At 36.1% G+C, this 18,833-nt stretch overlaps 1 protein-coding gene across 25 annotated transcripts in view; it reads right to left on the bottom strand.

Moving 5' to 3' along the window:
- Window positions 1-1,179: 1,179 nt before the first annotated feature.
- The window catches only part of SOX5 (SRY-box transcription factor 5), a 1,033,373-nt gene continuing 1,015,719 nt past the window's right edge, over window positions 1,180-18,833 (bottom strand). For all 25 annotated transcript variants that reach the window (XM_054664454.2, XM_063785861.1, XM_054664458.2 and 22 more), the window contains 4 exons: window positions 13,584-13,692; window positions 10,480-10,653; window positions 3,758-3,974; window positions 1,180-1,823 (listed from right to left, as the gene is read on the bottom strand). In XM_054664454.2, coding sequence (XP_054520429.2) covers window positions 1,520-1,823; window positions 3,758-3,974; window positions 10,480-10,653; window positions 13,584-13,692 — 804 coding nt within the window. In that variant the 3' untranslated portion in view covers window positions 1,180-1,519. The remainder of the gene's footprint in view (window positions 1,824-3,757; window positions 3,975-10,479; window positions 10,654-13,583; window positions 13,693-18,833) is intronic.

The raw sequence follows: 18,833 nt of genomic DNA, 5'->3' as shown, positions 1-18,833 counted from the left end.
TTTATGGCATGAACTACATATGGCCCACACTTCTGAAATGCTAAAGGCCTCCACCTCATTTCATGGAGGGGTGAAAAATACCTTATAAAATCATCAGTTTCATTTCCTGATCGGGAAAGGATGGAATGTTGAAGAAATAAGCTAATTCTATTTGTCTGAAAAATGGCCAAATATATTCAATGAAAACAATGATTGTTTTGCTCGAAATATCAACAGGAGAAACAAAAATCACTAAGTAGCAAACATTAATGGAACCAACTGACCAGGGAGAAAGGACATCTGGGAGCAGTTTGCTAGTAGCTTCCATGTTATACATGCACACCTCTATTACACAGGGCCACCTGATCCATCCAATAATAATCAGACATTTAAAAATATAATTTCTGAGCCCTATACTTGGTTAAGTTGTCATTTGAAGTGCAAAGTCAAGGTCAAGATTATTTCTAGACCAGTCACTTGGGAGGATGTGGGATTTCATCCCCAGATGTGGGTTTAACTCACAATGGTCCAACGTTATTCCTATTATTAGTACCATAATCACATACATACATACACACAAAAATCCAAGATCAGAAAATATTTTTCTCTAAATTTCTTATGTCTCTCTCTCTCTCTTTTCACCTGAGAACAGCACCTACAGTTTCCATTAAAAAAAAAAAGTCAAATCTCACCAGCTGCTGGTATTTCAGGTTTTTCAAGGGATTGTCTAAGATTTAACACTGTCCTAACTTAAGAAGGAAAAGGAAAAAGTAAAGAGAAAAAAATGAACTTGGTCAACACTTCAGTACAAATTTGGCACTTGCTCAAAGATGTAGTGTGGTGTGCAATAGATAAAGTCCTCTAAAGAAAATAATTGCTTATTTTGTGGTGGATAGCAAGGAAGTTAAAAACAGGCTCTTTTTCCCTCTTCCCCCTCATGCACAGACTTCCATCTTTAAAGTACAGAGATGGAGAAGGTGGAGAGAAGTAAAGAGAAATTCATTTTTCTTTTTTTTTCTGTCAGGTGCATTACAAAGAAAAAAAAAAGAAAGGAAAGAAAAAGAAAAGAAGGAAAAAACCCAGAAACCCCAAAAAACAAAACAAAACTTATTTCTTTTTAAAAATTGTAGCACAAAACAACAAAACACATTCACAAGCCACTTGTTGGCACTGTGTACCTGAGTGAGAATTTCTAGAACATTGTAGAACAAACAGCCATAAAGTTTATTTAAAAAAAAAAAAAAAGTTGACGGGTAAGACTTCAGTGCTTGGATGTAGCAGCTGAATTACTGGCATTATTTTACCCATAGCTTATTTCAATCTCTTGTTGTTGATATTGTTGTTTGCTTGTTGTATTTTTTTTTTCTTTCCAAGCCTTTTGAGGCTGAGGTCTATTAGTCAGCTGATGTCCCAACTATTTAAGACTAACAGTTAAAGTAACAGTCAGTGTATGAGAAAGTTAATGTGCTTGGCCACTGGTAAGGATGAACCAGTTAGGGCTCCTTTAAGTCCTAAGGTCACAACAATCTTTTGACCCTTATCAGTTGGCTTGTCCTGCAATATGGTTTTCACTGTCACTCCCATAATCTACATCTGGATCATCCTCTTCCTCGTCGTACTCATCATAAATTTCTCCATTGATGTCCTCGGCCTGTATCTCTTCTTTGATATGTGGCTCCTCTCCTTTCACACCGTAAGTGCTCTGGATAACAGGCATCCCAGGCTCTGGGCTGCTAGACACGCTTGAGTGCTCCGAGGGCAGGTGAGGGGAGGGCATCCCAGCCATGGCGATGGCTCCAGGGTACACAACACCAGCAGTGGCAATGGGGATCTGTGCTTGTTGCCTGTCAAGAAAGGAATTTCCAAAAAGACATCGTGGGTAAGTGAATAGTTAGATGTGGACTTTACTACATAATTAATTTGCTCAGCAATGTCCAATTCTAAGGTACTAATTTTATCTAATTGCCTAACATTTTTCAAACTCCATCCTACTTGAACTTTAATACCTTGTTTTTCTTTTCTTTTTTTTTTCTTTTTTTTTTTTTTTTTTTTTTGAGATGACGGAGTTTCGCTCCTGTTGCCTAGGCTGCAGTGCAATGGCGTGATCTCGCCTCACTGCAACCTCCCCCTCCAGGGTTCAAGCGATTCTCCTGCCTCAGCCCCCCAAGTAGCTGGGATTATAGGCGCCTGCCACCACACCTGGCTATCTTTTGTATTTTTAGTACAGACGGGGTTTCACCATCTTGGCCAGGCTGGTCTTGAACTCCTGACCTCAGGTGATCCACCTGCCTCGGCCTCCCAAAGTGTTGGGATTACAGGCGTGAGCCACCGCGCCAGGCCTAATACCTTACGTTTAGGTAGTGCTTTATAGTGTACAAGATATTTACATGTGTTGCCCATCTTATTCTTAATCCTGTTTTGTTACTACTGTTTTATTAAAAAACTGAGGTGCAGAAAGATGAAGCAGAAGAACCCAGGTCCTTGATTCCAAGTTCATTTTTCTTTCATTATAACATGCAGAAATAGTATTTTTCCCTAGAATTAAATCTAATTACATTTTAATGGGAAAATCCTAAAGCATTAGAGTTCTCAAAATAAAACTTTACTGCCCAGAACACACCAGAACTGAACGAATTCACACTGTCCACTGAGTCTCTGAAACAGTTCTGGCCTCGTAGTGGTAGGAAGCAGGAGCAGCTTCATGGATGTACAAACTGTGCAACTGCACTAAGGTCCCATACTTGGTTTAAAGTTGTGCTGCCACAGACTTGAAATTCTTAATAACTTTTTAACAAGAGACCCTGTCTCCTCATTTTTGCATCTGGTCCTATAAATAATGTAGGTGGTCCTATTGGAAAGGATGAATAGATGATGTGCATTTATGCTTGTTTTTATTCATTCGTATGTTTACTATTCGCCCAAGAACTGTTGGGCATTGTGTCTAGCTTTGTGAGGAGTCATGTGCTTGCATATGAATCACAGACCACTGGACAGAGCATGCAGCCTCTTCCAAGGAACTGGAGGGGACAGAGCAGATTTGGAAAGGTTTCATGAGTCCTTCTCTGCCCATATTTAGAACAATATTTATTATTCTAAGAAGCTCTTAGAAACTAACTTCTGTTTCAAATATGAACAACTTTATTTTGGGTTTTTGAGAGAATTCTATAGAAGCAATGCATTTCTGTAGCCCATCTACAACACTGTCAACAACCTTGCCACGGGAGCATTGTAAAACATCTCAGAGCTGCGTTCTCAATTCCGAATGAAACCTCCTGTTCACAACCTTGTTACACCCTAAATATAATCCCTAGCTTGTGTGATCCACAAAGGCCACACATGTACCTTGATAGCTCACTAACCTCTCTATATTTAGAAATAAGTATTTTTGCTTTTGAAATGATTTTTATTTTGTATTGTCTCAACAAAGTTGTTAGTTTTAGAATTTATCATGGTGAAGCTTAGGAAGTAATGCAAACCAATGAAGAAAAGAACCAGTTATACTTCTAAGTTTTTAATAGAAAACTTCAAAATCATTTGCTTGTAGATATCTTGTTTTTAAACCAGTTGTTAACAAATCTCATGGTAGAGCTGGGAACTTGCAGTGGATTCATATGGACATATTTTTCAAGATCATGTGGGAGACTATTTGTCTCTGAAAATACTGTGAGCTCAGATTCTTTTTCAAAATGTCTCTTTGCAACTGAACAAATATGTTTCATATCCCATTAAGTATAACAGGAAGTTTGCCCCATGAGAAAAATGACTAAAAGGTACATACCCAACATTGAAGTACTGCCGCATTTCCTGCCGCCTGTTGCGCATGATTGCCTTGTATTCACCAATGCGCAGCTTTTTGCCATCCACCAGGCAGGTGCGCTTTGGCCTGGGCTTGTACTTATAGTCAGGGTACTTCTCCAGGTGCTGCTTGCTGAGACGGGCTTGCTCCTCATAATATGGCTGTTTCTCTAGGTTTGTCATAGCTTTCCAGCGAGATCCTATGAAGAAAGGAGGTTAGGATTCCAATTTGCACAGCTTCTAAGCATTCCAGAAAGTGATATGGCTGAGAACAAGAAAATCTAAAGTTGAGATGTTAGCCAAAACCCAGAAATACATAAACCTGTTTTTGATTAATGAGATCCCACAAGAACAGAGGTGGTGGTGGTTTTGTACCTAAAGATATAAACACTGGGCAGTATTTTTTTTTTTTTCTGGTTTGTATTCTAGCCAAAGTTTTGTATTATGTCCCTTAAAGCTCATAGATAATTTAATGGATACATTTCTCATTTCTACATTAGATCATGATATAATTCACAGGTGAACAGAAAAGTTACATGATATGTTATCATGCATTTTGAATCTGAGACTAATTATCTAGTTATTGAATATTTTTATGTGGGAGATGTTTTTTACTACAAAAGTTCCCAACATATATCATGTAGTCTCATCCTCCCCAAAATGTTTAAGTATTTTAAGCTTACAGGAATGGTAGTAATTAAAAATTCATTTGATTAAAAATTTAATTATAATTAAAATTATAATATTAATAAACATGGAGTGGGTAACTACTATGTGCCAGACACTGTGCTAAAACCCTGACATACTGATGTCTTTTTCCTACCTTTCACCTCAATCTTATAAAAGAGACAGCATTTCTATCTATTTTCATAGATGAGAAAATTGAGATTCAAATAGATGGACTAACTTAGCCAGGGTCATAATTACTGAAGTACAGATCTGTGACTCAAACTCAGATTTGATATAACTTAAATTGTGCTATAATGTATGCCCTTTCCTACATATGGCCACCTACTATACAAAATATAGCAGAGGTCACAATTACTGTAAATGTGTATTACGATTTTCTCTTAATAAATCAATTTCAATAACATACAAAGACGTCACTTCCCATGATACAGTCTGCATTAGTAATAATAACCCAAATTGTTTTCCCCCTTTCTTTTCACTATTAATTTTGGTGTGAATTTAGCTGGGATTAAAAAAGACAAGTTTGAAGCTTAAATAAAAATAGTTTATGCTAATTCACATTTTAGATATGGTTTAAAACTTGGATTCTGTCAGTATGGCTATGTGTAATAGAAGTGGTAATGTGTCCGGAATTGGTGGGTTCTTGATCTCACTGACTTCAAGAATGAAGCTGCGGACCCTCGCGGTGAGTGTTACAGTTCTTAAAGGCGGCGTGTCCGGAGTTTGTTCCTTCTGATGTTCGGATTGAGAGGTGACAGCGTGCTGGCAGCCCTCAGTAGTAATAGTGTTTTGTTTTGTTTTTTAAATAGAGATTTAAAAATCTATTTGCAGATGAAGTGTGTTTATCTGCAAAGAGTCATCTCAACTCAACACGAATGCACAAAGACCGATAAACTGGAACTAGGATATCCCTACCAAATGGCCTTATACCTGCCTTCAAATGTCATCTAAGTAAGATCTTAGAAGCTTTCGAATGAGTTCATTACTCACCCGTAACTCCCTATCTTAAATGCAAATAGCTCACTGTTGAATAGTTCTTCCTTACACACGTAAAGAGTTCCTCAATATGGGCTGTTACATTTATTAAAGCATGCAGTGAAAGAGGCAATATCTCTTCCCTTAGAAATGTTACCATTGGAAGAGATATTGTATTGCATAGGTATAAATATAGATTTTTCCAAATCTAGAAAGCCAATGTGAATTCATTCTATTTACAATATAAACTCAGGTTACAGTGCAAATAATAGAGTTTCTTTTTCTATTCCTTTCGTAAACTTCTGTTTAAATAGCATCATCCAACATTAAGTTGGTTGGTCAAGCCATATCATTTGTAGGGACGATCTCAAACTCCTTGTTGGCCCAGCATTATTCTCTGAAGATACTTGAATACCATTATGTTATTCTCAGGGCCTATATAAACACAGATATGGTTATGATCCTATTGAACTAGAACAACCGTTTTCATTGAGTTTCTTCCAAGCATTTATACCAGATCAGGGAGTGGAAAGTGAGCTTACCATAAATAACTCACAAATAGGAATACACTGAAAAATGGATCAAGGATGGTTGATCTAATATAAAATTTATTAGCTAGCTTTATCCCAAAATTCGAAAACGAAACCAGCATTTTCTTTCTTTCTTTTTTTTTTTTTTTTTTGTGAGACAGAGTCTTGCTCTTTCACCCAGGCTGGAGTGCAGTGGTGTGATCTTGGCTCACTGCAAGCTCCGCCTCCCGGGTTCACGCCATTCTCCTGCCTCAGCCTCCCGAGTAGCTGGGACTACAGGCGCCCGCCACCACGCCCGGCTAGTTTTTTTTTTTTTTTTTTTTTTTTTGTATTTTTAGTGGAGATGGGGTTTCACCGTGTTAGCCAGGATGGTGTCAATCTCCTGACCTCGTGATCTGCCCGGTTCGGCCTCCCAAAGTGCTGGGATTACAGGTGTGAGTGAGCTACCACTCCCGGCCAAGCATTTTCAATTAGAAGGGGAATTGCCAAAGATTCTTCCCTAAGTTTAAATGATCTATACGCCAAAAGGCTTTGGCCTCTCAAAGGAAAGAAAATGTTTATGCTTTGAAGTAATCTGCCTTGGAATGCAAGAGCTGTTTGTATATTTCCTACTATGTACATAATGTTGCATTCATTCCTTAATAAATATATAGTAGTGAGTGAATAAAGAATGTTATAGTTCCTGTCTCTTTGGAGCTTATATTCAGTCAGGGAATATACATTAAATATCTAATTACAAAATTTATTATTTTCCTTATAGTTGTGGAAAGTACAGGAAGGTAAGAGAATATGATGAGGCAAGATCAGTCCTCTGCAGGTCAGGAAGGCTTTGCTGTAGAAATGACTCCCGTGGGGCTCACAAAGAGAAGAGCATCCTATTGAGGAAGAATATAATAGTTGAGGTCTTTCGGTGAAAAGAGGAGTTAGACTAACTTAAAGAAAGCTGGTCTGGCTTAAAAAAAAAAAAAGAGGAAAAAAAGATGCGTGTATGTAAAGAAATGGGATAATAAAAGATGTGTAAATTCTCAGAGAAGTTGGCTTCCAAATCTGGCATGAACGGGAATTATAAAATAGTTTAACTCTTGATAGCATAATTTCTTTGAGAGTATCACTGAATCCTAAATTACACTTTAAAATATGGCCATATAATAATTCCAAGTCTTTTCAAAACTAAGAATTAAGAAAGCCTAAGTACTAACCGGGTCAAATGGCTGACTACTATATTTTATGACAGTACAGGACAGTGTTTCCATTTGGTGGTAAATCCAGTTTTCATTTTCAAAATAGTAACCTTGAATTAGGTTAACCAACTGACAAGTTTGGTTTTGATTTCAATGGCTTTGCAGGTACTATAACCATTGTATGCAGCTGAGGTGTTAACTAACCCCTGAAACATACTTGATGAGAATGGTAGGAAAATATTTTGGATAAACAACAATTAAAAAAAAAAAAAAAGAAAAAATATCTATTTGATTTGGGCATGGCTGGCTGCTTACTCTGGACTGATGTACAGGGAGTTTATTCCCTGCTGCTTTCAAAAGGTTGTCGTTTTAGAATAAAAAAGCAGAGAAGGAGGGATAGCATTAGGAGATATACCTAATGCTAAATGACGAGTTAATGGGTGCAGCACACCAGCATGGCACATGTATACATATGTAACTAACCTGCACATGGTGCACATGTACCCTAAAACTTAAAGTATAATAATAATAATAATAATAATAAAAGCAGAGAAGGACAATTGGGTTTTCCTCCTGATGACAAAAGAGGAAGTTTCAATCAAAAGTATCTGATGCTCAAAATAGGGGAAAAAATAAGGTCCAACGATTATTCCTTTCCTTTCTAAATCTGGCAATACACTGAAAGTGAAGAGTTTGAGCTGAGCAACATTGTCATCTCCATGGGGTCTGTAGTGAATTTGCACATTTTACTCCAACTACTGTATATCTAATCAGAAAAAGATGTCCCTCTTCCCCTGATCTAGCGCCAAGCAGTAAAAGGTGATTCCTTATGTTAACAATTTCAGCAGAATGGCTTATTAAAACCAGATTTTAGGGTATTATAAAATGCTTAGAAGCCCTTTAAAATGTCAACTAGGATCCCCAGAGACTACGTAAAATGTCAACCCAGCTCAAGCGCCTGTTTTAAGCAGAATGAATTAGCAGCATGCTGTCGGAGGCTGTTATCCAAAACAATCAGCAAAGAGGAAAACATCAAGCTTTCTTTGTACTTTTGTATGAAATGGGTCATTTAGAATGATCTTGTGGATATTTGAAGATCACTTATTTATTTAAAGCTGTGACTAAATATCGAGGCCCAAAACACCTCAATGTTTTATTTGTTCCTAAATATAAATGCTATATCTTTAAAGAATACATTTTCATCAGAAAGACTGAAATTAGGCAGTATTCTCTTTCATGTTGTCTATTATAATATAATCATATGGTCATTCTAATATTCTTTCCCTCAAATCAGAAGGGAATTCTCATAGCCAGTCATCTCTTTTCCATAGATACTTTTGCTACATTTCCTAAAATATCATTTCTTATCATCAAAACTGATATTTCTCTTATAGTTAAGATGGTTTTAATTAATGATTATCACCTTTTTGGTATTCAGACACATGAATTGAATAATATAAAGACACTTTTGAAATCTTAGTATTTAACTTGGTTTTTATTCTGACAATTTTGGATTTCTAATTTGGGAATAACTGATATATTAAAACATGAAATATGCTTACATGAAGTATTCTTTTCTAGAGTTTTCCCAAATGAAACTGGTATGTTGTTTTTTAAAGACAGGAAATTTCACATGGAAGGTAGAATATAGTCACAAAAGGGAAAAATAGATCAGAGCTGGTAGAGATGTAAAAAAATGTGTATTTCCTCTTGATCAGTTCAAGTTTTTGATTATGCATGATATATATTTTTACACACAGATTTTCATATTTTCTATGTATAATACTGAAAGCTTTGCATGTTCATGTCTTTTTAGATAACATTTAGGTGAAAAATGAGACACAATTTTAAGTGGCTAATGGTTTGTTTTGATCCCATTACAAATGCACCTTGTGGACTAGGTGGCATCTATTATCTTTGTTGAGAATATGGGATCATAAAAACATACGGCCGGGCGTGGTGGCTCATGCCTGTAATCCCAGCACTTTGGGAGGCCAAGGTGGGCGGATCACCTGAGGTCAGAACTTCGAGACCAGCCTGGCCAAAATGGTGAAACCCTCTCTCTGCGAAAATACAAAAGTTAGTTGGGCATGGTGTCCCGCGCCTGTCATCTGAGCTACTCAGGAGGCTGAGGCAGAAGAATTGCTTGAAGCTGGGAGGCGGAGGTTGCAGTGAGCCGAGATCACACCACTGCACTCTAGCCTGGGCAGTAAAGCGAGACTCCATCTCCAAAACAAAACCTCATGCATATGTTTGCCATTTACAGATGATCAGTAATGAATCAAAAGTGATACTATTTTTATAAACTCCGTGTAATTCCAAGTGCCTTATGAATTCTAATAAAACTTTAATAATTTTGACAAATTTTGTTACTTATTTGTTAAAACCAACATTTTCTGATAAAATGTTTCTATTCTATTTTTGTCACTTAACTCTTAGAAGTCACAGAGTGAATAATCAAAATTTTCTTAGGTTGTCTAGTATCTGGCCATCAGACAGTGACGAATGACAATGACAGTGATAATGATGTCAGATAAGGCACAAAAGCAATGGAATCTTCTTTTTTTCTTTTTACCCCTGGGACCTGAATTGGTCTATAATAGGTATCTTTATAATCAGCACCCTTTCTCCCCAACCATTTTTCCTGTGTGCTACAGTGTCTGTGTGGGTAGAGTAAATGTGTACTTTGTTTTCTGTTCAATTGAATGTTGCAATGGCAGAAAAGTATTTAGTATGACTAAAAGTACCTTTAGTACTTAAGGTTACTAAAAGTATAAATGTAAAAATGTACACTCTACATCTTCTTGTGTTCTGAAAATCTAAAACTGATTTTCAATTATAGCACTGGAACAAACATCTTCCCCACCTCCACCCTCACCCCCACAACATGATGAATTCCGCAGATAAAACTCCTTATCCTTCTGTTACAGAGGATGATGAGAGAGGAAGGAGGCCTTAAGATTAACAGTAAGTTGTCTATAGTATGCAAGGAAATGAATACAAATGATCAGTAGCAATATCTAGTGGCTCATGTGAAAGCAGCTTTTTTCTCAGCTTTAGTAAAAATATTTCTAGATTTTTGAAGAAGATAAAGCATTAAAATAATTAGTATGAAGACAAACAGCTAAATGAGCTATAGAAATATGGTATATTTCTCAATGGACATAGAATGCTTCATCACCAGAAGAAGCCTCAATGATGATGTTTATTTTCTGGATAAGCAGATAACACGACCTGCATGGCCTCAAATCCAGGATCCTTCCACAACTGCAGAAAACAGAACAGTACCTTTATTCCATATGTCACTTAGTTCTTAATGGTTTTCTTACCCAATATCTTGCTGATGTTGGAGTTGTGCATGTCAGGAAAGGCTTGAAGGATCTTTCTCCGTTCATCTTTAGCCCACACCATGAAGGCATTCATTGGACGCTTTATGTGGGGTTCATTGCTACCACGCCCTCGGGATTCCCTATAAATTCTTGACTCTGAGACTCCAGCACTTCCTGAAAACAGGAAACATCACTTCGTGTTAGTGTTAAAACTTTTGTCAGCTCTTTTCCTTGCATTCCTATTTTTCAGTCTATTAAGATATCTGAAAAGAAAAAGTACTTCTGATAATGGTACTTCCAGTTCTTAAGACAGATGCTTGTTTATGAAGTTTTTCTGATAAGCCTTGTGGTGGCAAATGTTGTATTTGTATTTTTAACCAATTTCTAATCTGTTTTCTCTTTCTTTCAATGGTCTGTTTCACCATTTACTTTCAACAGCTCAAAATAAACTCCGATATGTGATTTTTGATGCAATTCGGAAAGAGGATAGTCAGATTAAATCAATAGGCATACCAGTAGTGTAGAAACATTAAATAGGTAAAGAAGCACAAATCAATTTGGCAGAATGGATGATTATAGGGGAGGATATATCTTTGCTACTTAAAGACTGTCTGAACATATAGTACCTTATGTTCTCTTTCTCTCTCCGAGGTTACAAAAATAAAAACACGACCAAATTTTGAGGTTAAAAACAATATAGGTATTTCCCTGTAATATAATTGGCTTTTCTTTGAAATTATATGCTGACAAATGCATGACATATGCTGATACAGCAATGACAGGTCTGCCCCCCAAAATACATGTAAAACTGGTATGGAAAAGAACAAATGAACAGTTACATTCCTCTAGTTTCTTAAGGAGTCTACAGTCACATGTTTAAGATGAGAAAAATAATAATTTCCTTTGAATTTTCCCCCTAATATTTAAAGTTATCCAAAGAGTCCCATGGACAGTCACATTTCAATCAGTAAGATTCACAGATGATAAAACACAATTCAAGAGTTAACAACGATAGCTTTGGAAGCTGCATTCACTCCTCCAGCCTTATGTGACTCCTTAGAATGGCTTCAGCAGATTAAATTGCTTCCAAGATACTTGAGTTTAGGCAAAGAGAAAATAAGGAGAACCAGTAGAACTCTGACAGTAGGTTTTCACTGGGTATTATCACAAAATAAGTAGATGTATTTTGATAGTATCCAAAACTTTAAAAATACTTTGGGGACTTGTAGAGACTGTATTATCAACAAAAGCACTGCTTTTCTTTTCTTGCTTTGTATTCATTCCTCATCTTTTCTTTATTTTTAAATTTGAAGACACAGGAATCAATCAAACAAAATTGCCCAAACTTGGAGACTTCTATAGCAGCACATTCAAAACATAGCATACCTGTTGGTGAAGTTTCTCAATATTTTTCATTAATAACATGCTCTTTGATTTAATGAAAAGTAGAAAATATTTCACATACAAGCATGATTGAATTTAGGTAATGACAGCAACAAAAACTTTGAAGTGTTAATGCTGATTACTGTGGGTATATTTTATCATGCTAATACAACTTAAAATTTATCAAATGTGTTATTACCAGTAATTGTCTTTTATTGACAAAATAAGTGCAAATATATGGCAACATCTTCCTAAAATGGGTTTGTAACTAGCAAATGATCATTTGCACATCTGCCTTTTCTTGTTCTTACACCTTACAGCAACATAAGCAATAAAATGAACATTATGTGTCTTCATCAAATCTAAACAAGCTCTTTAAATGTACATAGGCTAGGTTTATCTTAGCTAAGTGAAGTTGAAAATAGAAGAAAATGTTTGCAATATTAGACCCAGAAAAATGCAAATTGAATCCAATTGAGTAAAATTCAGTTTTGATAGAATTATGTGTTTCAACGTTCGGGTTTGTTTAGTCCCTTGATTAGTATAGACCTGGTCTTAAAAGTAGAATTGGCCCAAGGCACAGAGTAAACAGTTGTGTATATTGGAGGATTCAAGGGGACTCCCTCTCAAAGTATGCATCTCACTGGTTTGCCTTTGTGCACTCTTCTCTATATGCAGGGAACTTCCCTGTAGCAGTAACAAAGTTGAGGGCGGTACTGCCAAAGGAACGCTGAAAATGCATGGATGCCACCTGACAGTAGAGAGATGTTCCCGGTCAGGGGTATTGTATAAGAAGAACAGCACTTCCTTCTTTTTCCCTTTTTGCTATGCTATTAAAAATCAGAGTATCAATTTAATTTCTTGTCACTGTGGATGTTTAGAATGTTCAGAGATGATACAGAAAACAGAAGTCTGAAGGCCTATGAGAAGGGAGCATAAAGCTGTGCAGCTGGATTCTAGTTAGGTTATAGAGAGTGGGCCCGACACTTGACTATGTAGTACATAGCACTAGGGAGAAGGGTTCCAAAATGTAAGAAACTATCGTGGAAATGTCCTCTGAGCCATGTATTCTGGTGAGGGCTTGACAAATAGAAACTTAAAAAATGAGCCAATAGAAACAAATTTCTGAAAAAGTTCATTTTGGGTACAAGAAATAGGGAAGTGAGGCCGCATGCAGTAACTCACGCCTATAAAACTAGCACTTTGGGAGGCTGAGGTGGGAGGATCACTTGAGCCCAGGAGTTTGAGACCAGCCTGGACACCATAGTAAGTCCTCATCTCTAAAAAAAAAGAAAAATTGCTGGGCATGTTGGCATGCACCTATAATCCCAGCTACTTGGGAGGCTAAAGTGGGAGGATCACTTGAGCCTGGGAAGCTAAGCATTTTGAGCATTTGCTTTAGAATCATGCCATCTCGAATTTAATTCTTGCCTCTGACACTTAGAGCCCTGTGACCTGGGGAAAATGCTTCAAAACTCCTGAGGCTCAGACTCTTTCTCTGCAATGGGACTTATCCTAGGTTGACTAGGAATTAAATGAGATGATTTCTGCAAAGCACTCAGCAGAGTGCTTGGCACATGGGGACTGCTCAGTATATGTGACCTCTTATTGTAATGATGAGGTATGAGGTGGCTGTCTAGTCTATTTTTTAGCAGTTTTAATTGGCACTACATAGACACTTTCTTGCATTATTAGAATATATATGAACAATTTTCACAAACCATCAGAATCTCCACTCAGATTGAAATCCATCATTGCATGGCTAAATTTTCCTTCTTCATTCTGTTTAACTGCCAGTTGCTGAGTCAGACTCTCCAGTGTTGTTTTTTCCTTTAAAAAAATTATAATGAGAGATCAGTCTAGGAATTAAAATTATTTGAAGACTTTCTTTTTTTGGGCCACATATATAATACATTAACTCCTGGAAAGGATGCGATGTTGATATATTCACCTTTTTACGTTCAGCACATTAACCTGAAGTCATTAAGGGGATGATCAGCAAGATTTTTGAAGGAACTCTGATTCTCATAGACCCCTATAAAGTCTTGGTGTTTGGGTTTGGTATGCCTAAGGGATATATGCCGGGATCCTTGGAGACAACCTTCCCAAATTACAAAATGTGCATAGAAATTTCATGGAAGCAACCTGTTCTACATTTGGAATGTCTGCTTTATTTTTGGCCAGACAGTAGAAGTATAGGAGTGGCGTGAAGCCCAGAGAAAGTCTTCCAATAGTCAGGTGACCAAATAATAGAAACATAATTCACAGTAGTGCCCTCTGGTTGCCATCTTCCCAAATGCCATCTGCATTCCTCATGCAAGGGTAATGAAGACGTTTAAATATTCATTGCTAATTGCTTGTCAAGTCTCTGTACATCCAATGTGAGTGCCTGCTACTTGGACCACAATTTGATTTGGATTGCTAAGCCAAAATATTGAGTTGGCGAATTATTTGAGATACAAATATACCAAAATTAGATCTACAGAGACATCAAGTTGTTTAAGCATGCAGTGCACGATTCACATTCATGGAGAACATAGCATTTCAAAATAAATTATTTTTAAGAAAAATATAATGCTTAATCTAAACCATACGAGACATTACTGTCATATTAAGAAACTGGGTGACTTTAGGAACAGAAAAAGCATATAATGAAACTTGATAACTTTCTCTTGAACTCTCCAGCACTGCTCTGAGGATGATGTAGTACCAAACAGCACCAAAACAGTTTTAAGAAATGCATTGGATCTCATAACATTATCTCAAGTTTCTTTATAATTATTCACCTCATTTTCTGAGGAACATAGTCATGAATCATGCTAGTGAACAACATACACTGCAGAACTGCTATTGACACAATAAAGTGTTCACAGAAAGTAATCAATGATTTAAGATAATTGTATTACAGGTAAAGGGCCCAACTAATGTTCCCACCAAGAACTAATGAGATATTGAAATTCTTAACACAGTACATGCTTTATCTCAATGAAGTCTCTGACAATGTGACAACTGTACATACTAAATTAAAAAATCTCTTAAGTCAGTGGCCTTGGAACTCCTGTACTCTATTCATCAAATTATGTACATTATTTAATAGAAAACTATTTTTAAATTGTCAATCAGTATAAAATACAGTAGAGAAACTGGAGAAAAAACAGTTTATATTAACTTTAGTTCTATAGAATTAAATAGTATTAAAGTTGAAATAAGTTACGCATTTAAAACTGTAGAATCTGACTCGATTTGTTTTGTGTGTGAAGTTGTTGTTTTCAGATGCTTTATATGTTTTGGATGTCTTTTGCTGAGAGAGTCGGCTGTATATATTCAGCTGAGCTCAGGAGCATCAAGGACACCAGCTTAACAGACTTCCTTTACAGTAAATGTAGCTGTTAAAACAAAAGACAGTTACATTTGAAAACACACGCACACATACACAGATTCCATCAACATGATCTGATAGTCCTCGGGTCAATGAAGACTTTACTGTACTCTCTTTGAGGAATGTACTAGGCTTGGATCACCTCTTAGCTTTTGATTTAACAGTATAGGGCAATAATACTACACATTTTCTAGAGAGTTTTCCATTCTGAAGCAAAGTCTTTCAAGAAGAAAAAGCAAAATGAGCTCAATCAAAGTAGAAAAAGAACGACACGTTAAGTGACTTCCAAGGTTCTGAGTTCAGCTCTACAGATGCTGTGCTGTCTTACCAAGAGACTAAAATTAACAAATATGAGCAGGAAAGTCACACTCAGTTTTTACAATAAGTAACCTATAATTATCCACCACTAATGCACCCAATATTAATAAAATGATCCAGTTAGCTACCCAAAAGTAAAACTTACTATGCTTCTCAAGAGGACGTCAGTGGGACATAGTGGAAGTCAACACAGTAAGCTGTACTTTCTCGTAACCCTTTGTATAGTAATTTAAGCTAACAGACATGTGAACAGGCAAAAGGAAAGGTGACTGCAGGAAATGGAGAATGTGAGGTATGCCTTTAATTAAAACATTATAACAGCATGCAAATCAAAAGGATAACGTTGCCATATTTTTTTTAAAAAAGTGTGGACAATAAATTCAGAAGAAAAAGAAACTGATGTGAGGAGACAATAACTTAAGTAAAAAATAATTATCCTATAATTCCATATGACAACTGATCCTATAAAGCTGATACATAGTACTTATGTATAAAAGTAGATATAAATTTATATGTGGTTAGGTGTCTAGGTAATATATTGAACCACCAAAAGAATGAATGGGATTTAAGAATAGTTCTCAAAAGTTTAAATTCAATTGAATGGCATATAGGAGGGGAAAGAATCAGCCAAATGTTATAAAGCAGAAGGGCTGACACACTAGAAAAATCTCTCCTACTCTATCCTTTTAATCCCACCTGTCTCCGGCCATCCCCTCTCTGAAAGAGTTCACCTATGCACTATCATGTATAAAGCTCAACCATTTGAGGTTCTGTTCTGTGGGTTAAATATTTCCTTTTCTAAAAGTGTTTTTTCATAAGAGCAAATACTACTGGAAAAGGTAATATTTTGATTCTCAAATTTCTTATAAATAAATTACTCTTTTCTAAATAGAGGCAGATGGAACAAAACAAGGACAGTAGATTTCAGGTAAGCAGAGGGTTAAGTGGGAAGATGTTGAAAATGGGAAACACCAAAGAAACTGATTTTGGGAAAACAAATAAATGTTGATGGGCACAAGTGACAATTTTTTACCGATCTTATAATCTGATAAAAATCATGTTGGTGATATAGATCTTATAATCTGATAAAAATCACGGCTCTGATAAAAATCATGTTACTCAAGAGTTTCTGCAGAAAAATAGCATCCCATTCCCCCATTTAAAGGTCACTATTCTGGAACACAAATCCAGCACAGCACTTAGGAATGCTGATATGAAAATGACAAGATTGATTGGTCTTCTCTCCTTTACCTTCTTTTTACATTTTTATACATTTAAAGGAATACTTGCCAAAATTCTAAATGTGCTGAATGATGTCAGAATAGAGGGCAAAAAGAGATTAATTACAACAAAGTAGTCAACATGTAAAAGTCCTGGGGTATGCGCCAAACAAGATGACCTGTATGCTTTCTCTCTTGAATAAAAACTAGCAATGGGATAACAACTAGATTCCTTTGCAAAGATGAGTCTTATCTGCCTAATCACGTCTTTACAACTCTGCAGGTTTGCTGAGATCAAGGAGAAACATTAGGTTAAGGCTGTTTAAAAACAGACTTGAAAAAAATCTTCTGATTTTATGTTGACTTGAAACAAGATCGAAGTGAATTGTATCTCATCGACAGAAGACAGTTGTAGACCACATGGTTTCCTGGGTGCAAATGAATAACTCCAAAATCTGACATACAGAAAACTATTATTAATGTATTAATATTCACTTGGGGAACTTGGTAGGTGGTCTTGTGCTCTGTGACTTATCCAGAGACTTGCACAATGCAAAACAGCATGTGTACTGTTTGCACATAATCCCAGGCTATGGTGGGAATCTAAAAGGGGAGCCAAGAAATAGCTAAAGAGATATGGACACTTTGTTGATTGGAAGTGGTCAGTATCAATTCATACTTCTAAGCCAAAAACCATTCTGAATGGCGAAAGGCCACAGGGATTCATGGGAAGAGGACACTTTTGAGGTTAGAAAATAATGAGTTTTGGCATCAGGAATATCATATTTTAATCAAACTCTCTGCCATATACATTAGCCATACTGCTTTAGACAAATATGTTATCCTCCTTGAGTCCCAGAATCCTAATTTGTAAAATGATAGTTAAACATGTGTTAGATTCTCATTAGTTTGAAAATTTTAAGATAGATATACTTTTAATATTATTTTTAAAATGTCAGTGGGGAAAATTGAAAAGACGGGGAATCTAACATGTGAGAATTACAGAAATAGTTAAATTTCAGTATTAAGTAGCCTGTTATGATTATAAACTCTATTCTGTATAACCAAATATGCACTAAAAAAGGGAATTTTAGTAACAACTCTAAATATTGTCAGAAATTTCCCCTCTTTTTCTATCATTTACAATATATTCAATCATTGTTTTTTATTTCAATTTCATACTCAGGCATGATGAGTTACAGTTCCAGACTGTAAGTCTAGTACATATTTAAACTGAAAAATTTTCCCTGCTCCATTATTTCGACTTAAAAAAAAAAAAAAACAACTGAAAATTCACTATTTTTGCAAAGGTTCTAATAGGCATCCTACGTTGATATTTTACAGAGCAGTCAAAACAAAAGAACACACAAAGTGTACTTTAGAGGTAGATATTTCCTTAGTTACCTAATCCTAAATTAAACAGTGCGTGAGTAGATAAGTCATCTATTACTCCCTGAAACTGGGATTCAGCTAAGTGATGAGCTTTGCTCTCCACCAGACACACATACACAAAGAGATAGGCTATGGATCAGCTATCATAATGGACATCCCTGAAATAAAGCTCACAAAGCTATAAAAGTCATAAAAAGCACATGCATGAAATGACAGAATAGAGTGTGACTGTCAAATGTTGACTCAGTAACAGTTAAACCTCTTCTGGCTGCACTTCTTTATGGTCTCCTACTATATTAACGACACGGGAAGAAAGAAGAAACAAAAAACTCTCCAATTATGTGAACCTCACAGACCACCAAAGAAGATGAAAGATTATTTATAATGTCATAACGATTTATCAGTTGGAGATTTTTTTCATCAGCTTAAGTATAAAGAAATAAGGCGCATGTCCACTCTTTAACCTCTCGTTTCACTCTTGCTTATTAATATCTCAATTTTTTTAGAAAATAATCATCTACCCACATAATATAACACCGAAAATGGGAGAAAAGGGTTTCTTGTAAGTTATGTATAAATGATATATAAACTATATGTGTGTGCACACACATACACACTCACACAAATACACACTTTCCTCTAACTCTAACAAAAGTACATGT

Source organism: Pan troglodytes, chromosome 10 (assembly GCF_028858775.2).
Source record: "Pan troglodytes isolate AG18354 chromosome 10, NHGRI_mPanTro3-v2.0_pri, whole genome shotgun sequence".
NCBI classification, from domain to species: domain Eukaryota; kingdom Metazoa; phylum Chordata; class Mammalia; order Primates; family Hominidae; genus Pan; species Pan troglodytes.
The sequence above is the reverse complement of the archived record's forward strand: the minus strand, read 5'-3'. Positions and strand labels throughout refer to the sequence as shown.